The sequence below is a fragment of the Oryctolagus cuniculus genome, chromosome 7, assembly GCF_051225735.1.
Source record: "Oryctolagus cuniculus isolate XC-2025 breed Fujian yellow rabbit chromosome 7, ASM5122573v1, whole genome shotgun sequence".
Classification (NCBI taxonomy): Eukaryota; Metazoa; Chordata; class Mammalia; order Lagomorpha; family Leporidae; genus Oryctolagus; species Oryctolagus cuniculus.
In genome coordinates, this window is record NC_142873.1 from 98,090,915 (window position 1) to 98,105,469 (window position 14,555).

The following is a 14,555-nucleotide window of genomic DNA, read 5'->3' on the forward strand; positions in this document are numbered from 1 at the left end:
AGTTTAAGCCACTGGGCAGAGAGGGAGCAAGTCCTCGCCTGCCTCCATCATCTTTTTACTGCATTCAGGCCCTCAATAGATTGTCTGATGCCACCCACGTTGGGAGAGCCATCCACTTCACTCAGTCTGCTGGTTCAAATGCTAATCTCCTCTGGAAACACCATCAGAGACACACCCAGAAATCATGTTTAACCAGATGCCTATGCCTTCCATAGCCACTCAAGTTGACACATAAACTTACCACACAAAGTGGGACTGGCATCTTGAGGGTAGAGACCAGCAAACTTCCTACAGAGCACTGGACAACCCCCACAACCAAGAATTATCCTGTCCAAAGTGTCAATGGTGCCAAGGTTGAGAAATCTTGAAGGACAGAAGACCAAATCTTCCTTTGCTGGTTTTATTTCTCTTGCTGAGGTCAAAAGCAGTAATTACCATTAAATTTTCATGATTCATGATCTACCTAGCTTTTCCTAATCTGTCTACCAATGGCAAAAATATTTTATCTGGTGGAACTATTCATGTCTCGCTAGTTGCAATCACTAGGAAGGGCAGATTTCTCATTTCTGGAAGGCAGCAGTCACCTTAAATATCCTCCCACAGCTCTGTGCCAGACTGCGGTATAAATGGCAGGTTTGCATTAGTGGGCTGGCTTCATAACTGACCTGACAGCACTTCTGACATCGTGGGGCTGACAGCCACAGGCTGCCTAAGTGGAGCACAGAGCACTTGTTATGACATGGAAGGGAGACTCAATAATTAAGTGCTATCTCTTTGCAAGCTTCTTGATCTGAAGGTCATTACTCCTCTTTACCAATATGGTCTGAAAGAAGGTATACTCAGTGGAAGTCTTGTTGGAATGAAATACACTTCTGAATCAATTTTCTGTGCCACCAACGAATCTTTAATCACAGAGTTGAACACCAGAAGTAGCATAATGAGATAAGAAAATGAAAAACATTCTAAGAAATCAAACCCACAGTTGTCAAACCCAAACCTACTTAATTCAGCCTAGGAAAACATAATAACTGTTAAGTGCCCACCACAAGTTATAAGATAGATTTGCTATTTCATTTACAAAATTAAAAACAATTCTCCATTTACATTCTGGTTTTCTTTTTTCCTTTTCTTTCTTGTTTTTTGGGTTGTTTGTTTTTACTTTTTTTTTTTTTTTCCATTTCATCCTTCACCAACAAATCCAAAGCCCAACTGGTGATAGGAACTTAAACAGGACCAGGATAAACAAGCCAATTTAAGGAGACCTTAGAGGGTAAAATATTCTAATTGGAAGCAAGCCTGCCATGGCTGGAATTGTTGCTGTCAGTTTTCGGGAAAACTCTCCTTAGGTAGATGGTGAATGCTGTCAGCTGCTGTCCTCAAAGCTGCCACTATTCCGGCAAGAATGAAAATGCATCGGGCTCATGGGATCAGACACGTAGCCTGCATCAGAAAAGAAGTTCAGTAGTTAGCTTGTGGCCTTCTGTACATTTCCCCATGTTTCTCACCTAGCCTGATCAGTGCAGCACACAGCTCTCCTGGATCCCGTGAACCGGGTCTGGACAAGAGCTGCTGGTGAACAGTGGTAGAGCAATAGCAAGATTTAGAATGAAAACAGCAAGCAGAGACTAGAGGAACCTAATGGCTGGATGGCAGCATTTGGGGCTTGAAATAGAGGGGCACGTTTCAGGAGCACGGTAAATGTGTCATAATGGTTAAAAGCACAAGCTTCCCTCTTTGCCGGCTTTAGGACTTTTGTCAACTTACCCTTCCTAAGTCTTAGGGCTTTTATCTGCAAGCAAGAGAACTATCTGTATCTACATAGAAGGCTGACAATGAACTTAAGACAACTAGCGGCCGTCGCCGTGGCTCACTAGGCTAATCCTCCGCCTTGCGGCGCCGGCACACCGGGTTCTAGTCCCGGTCAGGGCGCCGGATTCTGTCCCGGTTGCCCCTCTTCCAGGCCACTCTCTGCTGTGGCCAGGCAGTGCAGTGGAGGATGGCCCAAGTGCTTGGGCCATGCACCCGCATGGGAGACCAGGATAAGTACCTGGCTCCTGCCATCGGATCAGTGCGCCGGCTGTGGCGGCCATTGGAGGGTGAACCAACGGCAAAGGAAGACCTTTCTCTCTGTCTCTCTCTCTCACTGTCCACTCTGCCTGTCAAAAAAAAAAAAAAAAAAAAAAAGACAACTAGCAGTGTCAGGTGCATAGTGAATGCTGAACCAATGATGGCTAAGAAAGGAAGGTGGTGCTAGCTGGAAAGAAAAGGGAAAAGACTTTCTTCCACAGCAGGTTGCCTCTGTTGGGTTTTTCATGCTGGTAGCCCAAATGTTAAGTGTACATCAGTCCTGAGGTCTAAATCCCCGTATTTGATGCCCTTTGCAACAACAGCCCTGGATGTGGCCAGAGAATGATCCCAGCGGCTCAGAAGCGGGCCACTGTTGTGGAGGACCCAGGTGTGTGTGCAGGGAAATAGCTGTTTTTCTGCTCTAAGCAAGGAAGCCATCCATTGCTTCTGTGAAAATGGGCACATTGATCAATGGCTATTGCTGCTTTTGCTTCCTTTTGATAGCTGAGTTTCCAGAAGCAACCTAGCCATCTACATTTTCATTAGGACATCTAGCAAGACACGGTTGGATAGGCATATTTATTTTCATAAGAATGGTCTCTGTCAAAATCTCTTAGGTGCCACATAAACTCTCCCCAGAGGAAATGCCTCTGCCGCCCATACTGTCGGCCTCTCTCTCCTTCTGTGGGACTGGCTCTGGGCAGATGTGAGGGAGGTTGTGGTTGGGGAGCCAGGGTGAGGGGAAGCAAGATACATACCACTGTATCTCAACTCTGGGTGGACTGAAACAAGATCTACATCTTAGAGCAAAAATACTTCCTTTTGTCCAGCCTGAAAAAAAATGATTTCAATCCATTCATACATAAATGATTTCAATTCAGGCATTGATAGATAAACTGGTCATCTTTTTGTTACCATAATACTCCTCCTAGTTGCACTACAAGCAGTTTCAGTGGCCTGTGATTCCAGCTTCTCTTGCTCCACAGAGCTCCAATCGTGATCATACATCCCACCCATATTGGGGGGGAGGGGCTATCTTTCGATTACGAGAAATAAAATCAGCAGAGCATTGAGGTTGGCATTTATTATCCACGTGATTATTGCCAGAGTATAAGGACAGACGTGTTGGACTTTTGTAGCCAATCAGTTCAAGAGGGATTCAGCTGAAATACAACCACAGTTCTTAGGAAAACAGCAAACCATATCTGCATGCTTTGCTACTTCAGAGTGACAGGTGTCAAGTAGAGAGCAAACAGCTATGTGTTTAATTTTGTACTCATGCTCTATATTAGCTCATTGCGGGAGTGGGGGGCAAAGAACATCTCAGAATGCTGCTGTTGTACCCCATTTGGTTTATGAAATGGAAATAGAGAGCAATTAAAGGATTCTTTCTTGTATGATGTTATGTTTCTGGTGGGATATATTAAAGATACCATCTTTGTCTATAGGGATTTTTACTCCATTCAAACAGCCTAATGTTTTCCTCTGCTACTGGTACAAATAAGCATAGGGAAATCCAACTTTAATATTTCTATATCACTTTTGTCTTTTCCATCCTGGGGAATTCCTGAAACATTGCTTCTTTAAGAAACAGACCTTTCTGTTAAAGAAATGCTTTATCTTATAACTCCACCATGAAAAGAAAGACTTTTGGTCAAAGTACACATTTCAAAAGATGCCTGTATTTTTGTGGTTGTGAATTCACATCTGTAAAGGTTTGAGAAAATGGTATTATATCTTTTAAAAATATATGATGATGTGACACTTGGACCACAGTTTTCGCTCCAAAGGGTCTGTTCTTGGACTGGCCAATTACATTATAAAGCAGATGATAAAAAGCATGAAGCTGCATTCTTGACATACAGCGGGAGGCAGAAGCACAACCTTTCCTTTCTTTAAAGTATCCCTGTAGTTTGTCTGCATCTACCAAGAACAATTTTTTTCTTTCTTTCTTAAAAGATTCTTGTTGCCTTAAGTAATGAGAATCTGCAGATGAGGTACACTGATGAGGATCCCAAAGTCAAGGGTTTCCAGGGACTATTGGCATTTGTATCAGAGAACCAGCTACTGCACATCATCCAATTTATTATCCCCGAAGCCAGCTCTTATAATAAATCTGATCTCTGACAGACACTTTTTCAATCCTCCATATAATCGAAAGTAGTTGCCATGAATAAATGGGCCCATTGTGCTAAAATTCCAATTAAACATTAAGCTTCTCAGGCTTAAAGGTTGGAGAAAGGACGTCACAGCCCTGGCACACTCATATGGCAGCTTATGGGAAAGGCATTTGTCCACCCTCTGGCACCCAGAAGCCCACGTGAACTTTCTTCATTATTTCCAGGAGCTTTCTCCATTCTTTCTGAAGCAGTCCTGTACAACACTGATCCCACCGGTTTGCCACAGGCTTCCTCTCCAGCTGTTTGAAGGAAGAGCTGGGTTTAGGTTTTCTCGGTAGGTGCTAGCTAAAGAGAAGGGTTTCCCCAGCATATGATGCAACTGTGGCAAGTCACCTTTTCATTTTTTTTTCTCTCTACCTATACACCCGTAACATGAAGTTCAAAGGCAATGGACTCAACAAAATGGTGACAAAATGTTTGGAATCTCACAAGAAGCAGGGGATTATTTTAATAAACAAGTTGTTCTTTCTCTTCACATGCACATACATGCTCTCATATACCCATACATATGCTCTCAACTCATGAACACTCACATGCACACACGCACACTCATAGATACATAATGAGGCTTAAAGGAGAATGGAGAATTATAAAGGACTTACAAGATCAAAGTTTGCATTTTTATAAAATAATATTTTTAAAGTATCTGTAATTTCCAGATATTAAAAAATACAAATTTTTTTTTTTTTTTTTTTTTTTTTTACCAGGCAGAGTGGACACAGAGAGAGAGACAGAGAGAAAGGTCTTCCTTTGCCATTGGTTCACCCACCAATGGCCGCCGCGGCTCAGGCGCTGCGGCCGGCGCACCGTGCTGATCCGATGGCAGGAGCCAGGTACTTCTCCTGGTCTCCCATGGGGTGCAGGGCCCAAGCACTTGGGCCATCCTCCACTGCACTCCCTGGCCACAGCAGAGAGCTGGCCTGGAAGAGGGGCAACCGGGACAGAATCCGGTGTGCCAGCGCCGCTAGGCGGAGGATTAGCCTAGTGAGCCGTGGCGCCGGCCAAAAATACAAGGTTTTTTTTTTTTTTTTTTTTTTTTGACAGGCAGAGTGGACAGTGAGAGAGAGAGACAGAGAGAGAAAGGTCTTCCTTTGCCGTTGGATCACCCTCCAATGGCCGCCGCTGCAGCCGGCGCACCGCGCTGATCCGATGGCAGGAGCCAGGATCCAGGTGCTTTTCCTGGTCTCCCATGGGGTGCAGGGCCCAAGCACCTGGGCCATCCTCCACTGCACTCCCTGGCCATAGCAGAGAGCTGGCCTGGAAGAGGGGCAACCGGGACAGAATCCGGCGCCCCAACCGGGACTAGAACCCGGTGTGCCGGCGCCGCAAGGTGGAGGATTAGCCTATTGAGCCACGGCGCCGGCTCAAAAATACAAGGTTTTATCCCTTGTAACAAATAGATATCATCTTCTTGGCAGTCTTTTCCTTAATAAATCTAGAGAATCTGTCAACTTACCATATTTGTCAATGGGTGAGTACTGAAGACTTCTTTTCATCTCTTCCAATGACAGGCCTTGAGAGGAACATTGTCTAGCACTAGAAATCAATGCAATACATAGCTTCATACTGTGGCAATTTGCAATAACATTTTTATAAGGCATAGATCCCAGAGAAATGGCAATATGATGTAAAGGTGTTTTAATGTTATAAGTTGACTAGTTAGGCAAGCCTTCCGAGTTAATTAGAGTAACTAAGATCCAATGTAAATGAAATACAGCCCAAGTGATATTGTTAGTCTTATAATTATTATAAGATAGAGATAATATTTATTTCTGATTCCTATGTGTTAAGCATCTATATGTAGTCATACTGTATTAGCAATGTATCATTTCTCTCATTCTATAGATAATAAAACTGAGACTTTAATAATTGAGTAATTTATTTTATAGCTTTGGTAAACAGCATATCTAGAATTCACATCTAAATGTTTTAGACCCCAGGTGGAGTGTTCACCTGCTCCTCAATGGAGGTGGCTAGGCAACCACACTGGTTGACTTCATTCTCCTTACTATTAATGAATGTTCACATGCTACATGATATAAGCCTTCTCTTTTTTGCATTTCTTCATGGCTTTGTCCATGGTTTTCGGTTCAAGATTTGGTAGAATACTACTTGCTCTTTGGTTACTGATTGAATCTCATGCATGCACTTGTCACAGTCTTAGCTATCATTTCTCCACAGCAGACCTGACTGCATAGACAGGATGCTGGCTCCTTTTGGTGACAGGATGCTTTCCCCTCTGATTTGTCCATGGAGCATTTATTTTTCCTTGAATTTTTTTTTTCTTTCTACTCCTTGGGTGGTCCTGAGGCAGTGTAGTCATCATGATGACTATTAGATGTACTCTCCCAATTCTCAGTGTTGCCCTGTCACTGGGACCCCTTGGGAGTCCTGTTTTTTTCCCTGTGTGACTGTCTCATTATTTGACTTGGTCAGCTTTGTAACTTTGCCACTAACAGCATTGACCTCTGGACGTGTCTCAAGGAGTTTCATGTGTACAGCTGGCTGGTCCTGTTCCCCACCAACTCCACCATCTGATTCACAAACTGGACCTCCCCATTCCCAGCTCCTGGCTGTGAAGCAGGGCTGTTTGGATGCTGGGTGACACTTGCCTTTTCTTGGTACCATCCACTTGACACTTAGACTTTTTACAATATTCATCTAATCCCTCCAGGATTTCTTGATACCTTCTTTCTTTTTTTTTAACTTTTATTTAATGAATATAATTTCCAAAGTACAGCTTATGGATTACAATGGTTCTTCCCCCACCATTACTTCCCTCCCACCCCCCACTCTCTCTCCCCTTCCATTCACATCAAGATTCATTTTCGATTCTCTTTATATACAGAAGATCAGTTTAGCATATATTAAGTAAAGATTTCAACAGTTTGCACCCACATAGAAACACAAAGTGAAAAATACTGTTTGAGTACTAGTTATAGCATTAAATCATAATGTACAGCACATTACAGACAGAGATCCTACATGAGGAGTAAGTGCACAGTGACTCCTATTGTTGACTTAACAAATTGACACTCTTGTTTATGGCATCAGTAATCACCCTAGGCTCTTGTCATGAGCTGCCAAAGCTATGGAAGCCTTTTGAGTTTGCTGACTCTGATCATATTTGGACAAGGTCATAGTCAAAATGGAAGTTCTCTCCTCCCTCCCTTCAGAGAAAGGTACTTCCTTCTTTGATGACCTGTTCTTTCCACTGGGATCTCACTCACGGAGATCTTTCATTTAGGTTTTTTTTTTTTTTTTTTTGCCAGAGTGTGTCTTGGCTTTCCATGCCTGAAATACTCTCATGGGCTTTTCAGCTGGATCCGCATGCCTTAAGGGCTGATTCTGAGGCCAGAGTGCTGTTTAGGACATCCGCTATTCTATGAGTCTGTTGTGTATCCCACTTCCCATGTTGGATCATTCTCTTCCTTTTTTATTCTATCTGTTAGTATTTGCAGACACTAGTCTTGTTTATGTGACCCTTTGACTCTTAGTCCTATCATTATGATCAATTGTGAACAGAAATTGATCACTTGGATAGTGAGAACAGTTTGCTGAGTCCTTGTTCTTCCTTCACTCATGACTGGTTCCTCTCATTTAGGCCTCAGTTCTCAACAAGGTCTTCTCTTACTACCATTCCAGTGTTGCCACTAGTCTGCCTAGTCACCCTCTATCACATCACATTGCATCACTCTTTTTCTCTCTTTCAAAACTAAATACTGGCTTGCTTATTTTTATACTATATATTGTGTATATTCTTTGCACATAATGAAGGTGGAGACTTTTTCCTGTTATAAACTCAACACTCAGAATGGTATCTGACACATAGGAGAGGACAACAAACAATTTTGAAGGATTTGGTTAATTAACAGACTCCTAAATGATGTGCTTCCTTCTAGTCACTCAATTGTCTCCTCTACAAGGTCTTATGTAATAAAAATCTTGATACAACACTGTCTTGCTTCCTCCTGCAGTTCCTCAAGGTGCTGGTTCAAGCCCTCTGTAAGCCAATGATACTTGTGTTCTATGTATTCTACAATTCTTTAACTTTGGTTTTCCCAAGTTCAAGTCACAGCAATAGTTTTGGATTTTCCAAACATTCCTGAATATTCTCTTTTCCATGATTGTGACTGAGATGCTTACACTGCTTGAATGTGCTTGTGAACATTTCATTTATCCAGAAAGGAAACAGTAAGGTGTTGTACTTAAGAATGAGCAAGTGAAGTAAGCCAGTCCCAAAAGGATAAATATCATATGTTTTTTTTTCTGATAGGTGGTAGTTAACACAGAGTACAAAAATATATAGGAGTAAAATGGACACCTCGTGATTTGATTGTTGTTTTTAGCCTTTGTTTTTATTCCTGTGGAACTGTGGTCGTTCTACTTTTTACTTTTGAATATTATGGTTAGTGGTGCATTAAATGTATGATTATAGAGTGGACTGAAATTATGTTTTTGCAAAAATTATAGAAAAAAAAGAAAGGAAAGAATGAAAGAGATTGAGGGACAGAAAGCCAGAGGGAGGAAAGCATGTTTCTCTTAGAATTGTACCAATGAAATACATGAAATCTGTTGTCTTTATGTTAATAAATTAAAAAATGAAAATAGATAAAAAATGAATATTCTTGTGTTAGACTCCTTAATTTGAACCTAACTCCATCACTTACTACTGCAGACCTTTGTCAAGTTATTTAACTATTCTGTGCTTTGCTTGTGTACTGTAAAACAAAATTTACAACAAGACTTAGCTTAAAAGGTTAATCACGAGAATGAAAAGGGCCAGTAAGTTTAAAGCTGTTGGCATTTGGTAAGCACTCAACAAATGTTATCTCCTTTTATTATTTTTCAATACCTGGATCAAGGTTAACATCTTCCTTGAAGACCTTCTGGAAACCCCCAGTCAGAATTAATCACTTCCTCTTCCATACCCCTCTACTACTTTGTACTTCCAACACAGTGCTTATCAGAACCTGCTTGGTGTATAATGCTGTGTGTTTGTTTGCTAATGAATCCCATTAAACAGTTTCTGGAGGTTGGAGATTATTTTTAAGATCTTTGGATACTATACTCCCAAAGTGGGAATAAGACAGAACCTTACAAACTAAACTAGTTGGTTAATACACATTCCAGGTAAAATTCCAGGGAGGGATGATTAAAACACAGGTTTCTTGCACACTTAAGAAAAAGTACTGATTACTAGAAGCTACTATGAGTACCCAGTACTCTGTAAATAGCTAAAAATATGTTAAATAAAATGAAGTTATTTCAAAATATCCATGTACAGATGTCAAATTTTTACTGAAAGCTAACCCTAGTTTGTACCAATTAGTTCCCTTAGCTGCCTTAAGAACAATTTAGCCTCACTTCCTCAAGCTATAAAGTTAAAGATGGCTCATAGAAGAAAGCAATGATTAAAAAGAAACAGAAAAGGTATTGGTTTAAAGGAAGACATGACATGCTTTCAATCAACATTAAGTGGTAAACTATACCTAGTTCTGAACAATAGAATGTTACACAAGATATTTTTCAAAATAAAATTTTTCCTATTAAAAATGTGTAATCCTTTTAGCATTCTGTCTCCTTTTAAGAAAAGTGTTACATGCAGTAGTCTTGGCAACAGCAAGATAATAGGGAATAAATATTTTATCACCCAAATGGCTATCTGGTTTCCTGTGAATAAAAGCCCATCTCCAAACCACCCTGCTTGTTCAGTTGCTGAATGGAATTCATGCCAGGAGACTTAACCTTCCTTCCCAGGAGATAACCACCTATCTCTGGACACTGTTCTAGGATGACAGACAGATGGAGGCTAAGTATACCCAGATCAAACAAAACAGAAGAAACCAGATCCCTACCAATGGAACTAGTTGTTTTCAACCCAGGTGCATCCAGACTTCACCACAGGAGCCAAGAGTTAGAGATATGGCAGGACCTCTGCTGAAGTTGTGGTCAGCAAAAATAAGACACTTCCAGTGATGCAGCTGCCCCCATGAATTCAATGAAAGTAAATGTGGCCTAATGGCAGGTAAGCAAACCACTCAATTTTGCAATATTTCCATATTGCTGGTCAACTAGGTAGTCTTTTTACACTAAAAGGATGAAATATATCATAGATAGGTAAATACATGAATGATAGATAACACTATATGGGAAGCTTTTCATGTATATATTTTGTGAGTGTGGAATGAAATTTTCTGTTATAAAAATAAGATAGTGTTTAGGTTAGTTTTTTCAAACTACCACATTATATTTATATATGTTATTTTAACACTGAGAAGTGTAATTTTAGGGTATAGAATTCAGATGAACTCTGTGATGTATATGTAAAGATAAATGCAATCATCAGCATTACTTTCTTACAAAGGTACATGAGGAAACAAGCAATGTATCCAGAATGAAGAATAAAACCAAAATTTAAGAATATTTCTTGCTTCTTCATCAATGTTCTAAGGGCATAAACTTCATGGTAGATTATGTACTAATTAGGCCTATTCAAACCCAAATCCACAATATATAATCTTTATTTCTGTGTGCACATGCCATGTAAGTTTTGGCTTGTCAGAACAATCTTATCCTGTTTGCAAATAGTCATATTGTCTGTGAATGAACAACCAAGATACTCAAAACTAATGATAATATGAGATTATGTTTGATGAAGTAAATGCAGAGATAATGACACTCATGCTAAGGACATTAGGCAAAAATATTATTCATTGAGAAGGAAATAAACATGTACATAAGATTATAGAAGGGTGACAAGAATGGGGAGAGTGCTAGAAGACAGAATATATCCAAATATAGTCTCAACTCTCCAATGCTGAGATAACGCAGAGGCTGCAAATAAGCCAGTAGGTTATTAAACATTTTAGGCAAAACTCTGGAAAAGAATGATTGAAACATAGGGGCTTTTTGAGTACTTAAAAAGCAAATACTGGTTACTAGAAGCTATCATAGGTACACTGTGGGAAATAAACCTCACATTAGATTTGCTTTCTTTCTTTTTGAAGATAAATATGAAGGGGAAAGCCATAGTCTAGAATACATATCTGGATTCCAGCAAGGTGTTGGACCAAGTTTCCTCCACCTTATTTGTAAGTCAGAAGCAGAGATTCATGTCAGATGAAAAGTGGTTATACTGAATTGTTACAGGCTAAATATCCAGAACTGATAGAGATTTGATGTCTGTTTCAGCTCCTATAGATGACATCATCACAGAGTTAAGTTGAGCCTTAGACACTGAGAATAATTAGGGTTATTGTTTTCCAAAAAGAAACTGAGCTGTTTCAGAAGGGGGTACCATCCCATCCCTAGAAGTGTTTTCAGCTAAAGCTGAAGGTGGTACAGGGGGACCTAGGGTCCATGGAAGTCACAACCTGTCCTAGTTCCCTCCAGTTCTTACCTTTTATGATCCTTTAGAAGGCATGTGTAATTCAGGGGTGGGCATTTGGCACAATGGCCAGGACACTTGGAATGCCCACATCTCATATCAGAGTGCCTGGGTCAAAGTCTTGGCTCCATCGAGCATTCCAGCTTTTAGCTAATGTACGGAAGTGGGTGATGACTCAAGTACTTGGGGTCCCTGTCACACATAAGGGAGACCCAGATTGAGTTCCAGGGTTTACCCTGGTCCCAACTGTTGTATCTGGGGAGTGAGCCAGCAGATGGAAGATTATCCCTCTCTTTGCCTTTCAAATAAATATAAATAAATAAATTTGTAAAAGGTATTCATAAATCGTGTAGACTTTGAGAAGCTCTCTTTGGCACACTAGAAATGCAAGGTGAAATCACACAGTTCTCACACAGGCAGAAGATTGTTATCTTTCTTATCTGCCGTGGTTGACATTTGGCCAAGGCCGAGTGCCTAGTTTTCACACACGTGCCGTGGCAAACCTGGCTATACATTACCGCTATTACTCAGGGTGGTGTTTGCAGCTTTTTTCTATCTGCGTTTTATTTGAGGTAGAAACTGAACTGTGCAATTTGCCTGAAGGAACCCTCTCTTTTAGTGCTCCATTTCAAAGGAAGAACCACATTGCCTTCCAAGATGAAGCAGAGGAAAGTGTGGGGAAAGCACTTTCACATAAACCCGTCATTAAAGATCTGAATGACAGTCTGTGCAAGCCTGGTGCTGGGAAATCCAGAGCTGGTTCACGAAGGTTTTCATATAAATTTTGTAGAATATTCATGGTAAAGTGCTGGAGAGGTAGGAGGACCCCTAAATCAATGTGACCTCTTAACCCAGAAAGCTGTATTGTTATGCCAGGCCCAAGATGAAATAAGGAAAACACTGTCAGAGGAGACTGGGGAATACTAGTTCTCTCTCCCCAGTGTACCGGGCTCAGGCAATGTCACAACGAATCCAAATGGCCCCATTTAGAACCTAGAAAGCAGACAGTGTTGTGGCTTCCAAAACATAGCCTGCCAAATGCTTTTGGTATTGGAGCAATGAATCATGGTTTTGGCTGTGGGATTTCATGAATTCTCAAAGTATTTTCTAGTGCCATAATTGCTTCTGTTTGAATTACATTCCAAAGGAGACTTCAGATAGTTAACCAGTCCAAAAGAAACCCTTAAAAAAATCACATTCTACTGAGTGTGACTTTTGCAGAGTTGGAAACTTTGATTTTGTGATTTTTATCAGACAAATACTATTCTTCAAGGCTTGACAGGATGAGATTAAAATAACTGAATAAAAATGAAGAAATGTAGTTCAGTTCCATCATAATGATGTAATAATAATAATTTCTACTTACAGAAAGCTTTAAAACTGGCACATTCTTTTCTATTGACTAGTTTGTAATATTTTTCCAAACCCTTCATGACTTGTCTGGAAAGTATGAATTTTACTTCCATTCTATGAGTGTGGAAGTCAGACTCAGAAAGTTTGAATACTTGCATAAACTGTCAGAGCTAGTAAGAGGGCAAAGGCAGAAGTTGAACAAAAAGTTTCCAGACTTCTGGTCCATGTGCTTTCTACCAGAATGCATTATGCTAAACGGCAGCACACATCACACTACTTTTCTGTAAACATTTAGGAACTAGTCAGAAGTGACAGAGTATTGTATCCTTTGTATGTAAAAATGAGCACGAAATTCCTCATAAAGAAAATCTCTTCAAATCACAGCAAAAGCAGAAACAGCTTTCTTATGTCTTATTTGATTTTTTAAAATTATATTTTTTGTCTATCAAACCTTTACTTCCCCCATCTCCTAAAAGTACTGTGAAAACATTGGATACACACAAAGTAAACTTTCTAAATGAGATGCTTACTATTCTCCTCAGCATTCTCACCTTGTACAAGGTTGTCTACGCTGCATGTATTGGTTTAATCTTCCTAAACAACAACCCTGGCTATGTTGAACAGAAAACCACTAGGATATGAGTGGATTGAAGACTTCAGGCAAGATTTTCTCCCACTCAAATTGGTCCAATTAGTTGTTATACAACTAACAAAGCCCTCAAACCACTGTACCCTGGAAGATATAGCCCTTTGGACTTTGCATAAGGAAACATCATCTGATGTCTTTCTTGTAAATTTGTTTTGTAGTTTACAGTACTGTTTTGCCATCTATCATAACGATGTTACCTCTGTGAGAATATGAGCACAAGGATCAATGCCAGGTGCACCCTTAGTCCTGTTCTTCAAGAGGAGTACTCTTAAGTTAGCGGTCATTTCTTTCACTCCAAAGGAAACACACTCAGATCAGATGGAGACAGAATTTCTGTTCCTTGACACCAATCTAAGAAACTAATACAAAGAAAAGGTGGCAAAACAGTCTGCTGCAATGTCTAATAAAGGTATTTATACTAGGAAAACAAACGCCTTGCCATAGAAAAGGCTACGAGAGTCATCTGGCTGATCCTTTTGGCATTTAGCTGAAAACAAATAGGTCTATTTAAAACAGATCTGTCATAAGGGATAAATGCTTTGCGGGGCTTTGCAATGTCTTTCTATGCAGCCCACTTTTCCTCTGGTCTAAAGAGTAAGATGACATTTTTATTAGAATGGGAACACCTTTGGCCTAACTTTGAAATCGTCCAGTGAGACTCTTGTGAATAAGTATTCGCTGATTTATCTTTTAAGTCCAGCATATTTATTTATTCATGATTTCATCCTGGTTGTTTTCAAAACATTATTTTTGTCAATATATTCTACTTGACAATGTCCTAAATTAAAGCAAATTTATTACTCCCATTACAGTGAGTGGGCAACGGCCAAAGCATTTAATGGGGTTAGAGGTCAGTGCAAAATATCTCTTTCAGGAAAATCAAACCCATCAGTTTTCTTTCAATGGCAAATGTCCC

General features: G+C 40.2%; 1 protein-coding gene across 3 annotated transcripts in view; it reads right to left on the bottom strand.

The window, feature by feature from the left end:
• Nucleotides 1-877: 877 nt before the first annotated feature.
• The window catches only part of TNNI3K (TNNI3 interacting kinase), a 355,192-nt gene continuing 341,514 nt past the window's right edge, over nt 878-14,555 (bottom strand). The window contains exons 24-26 of one of the 3 annotated variants that reach the window (NM_001204807.2): nt 5,704-5,783; nt 1,184-1,440; nt 878-1,135 (exon numbers count right to left, since the gene is read on the bottom strand). In NM_001204807.2, coding sequence (NP_001191736.1) covers nt 1,364-1,440; nt 5,704-5,783 — 157 coding nt within the window. In that variant the 3' untranslated portion in view covers nt 878-1,135; nt 1,184-1,363. Of the gene's footprint in view, nt 1,441-5,703; nt 5,784-14,555 lie in introns of all 3 variants that reach the window. The other 2 variants (XM_002715920.6, XM_017345534.4) reach the window with 2 other exon arrangements.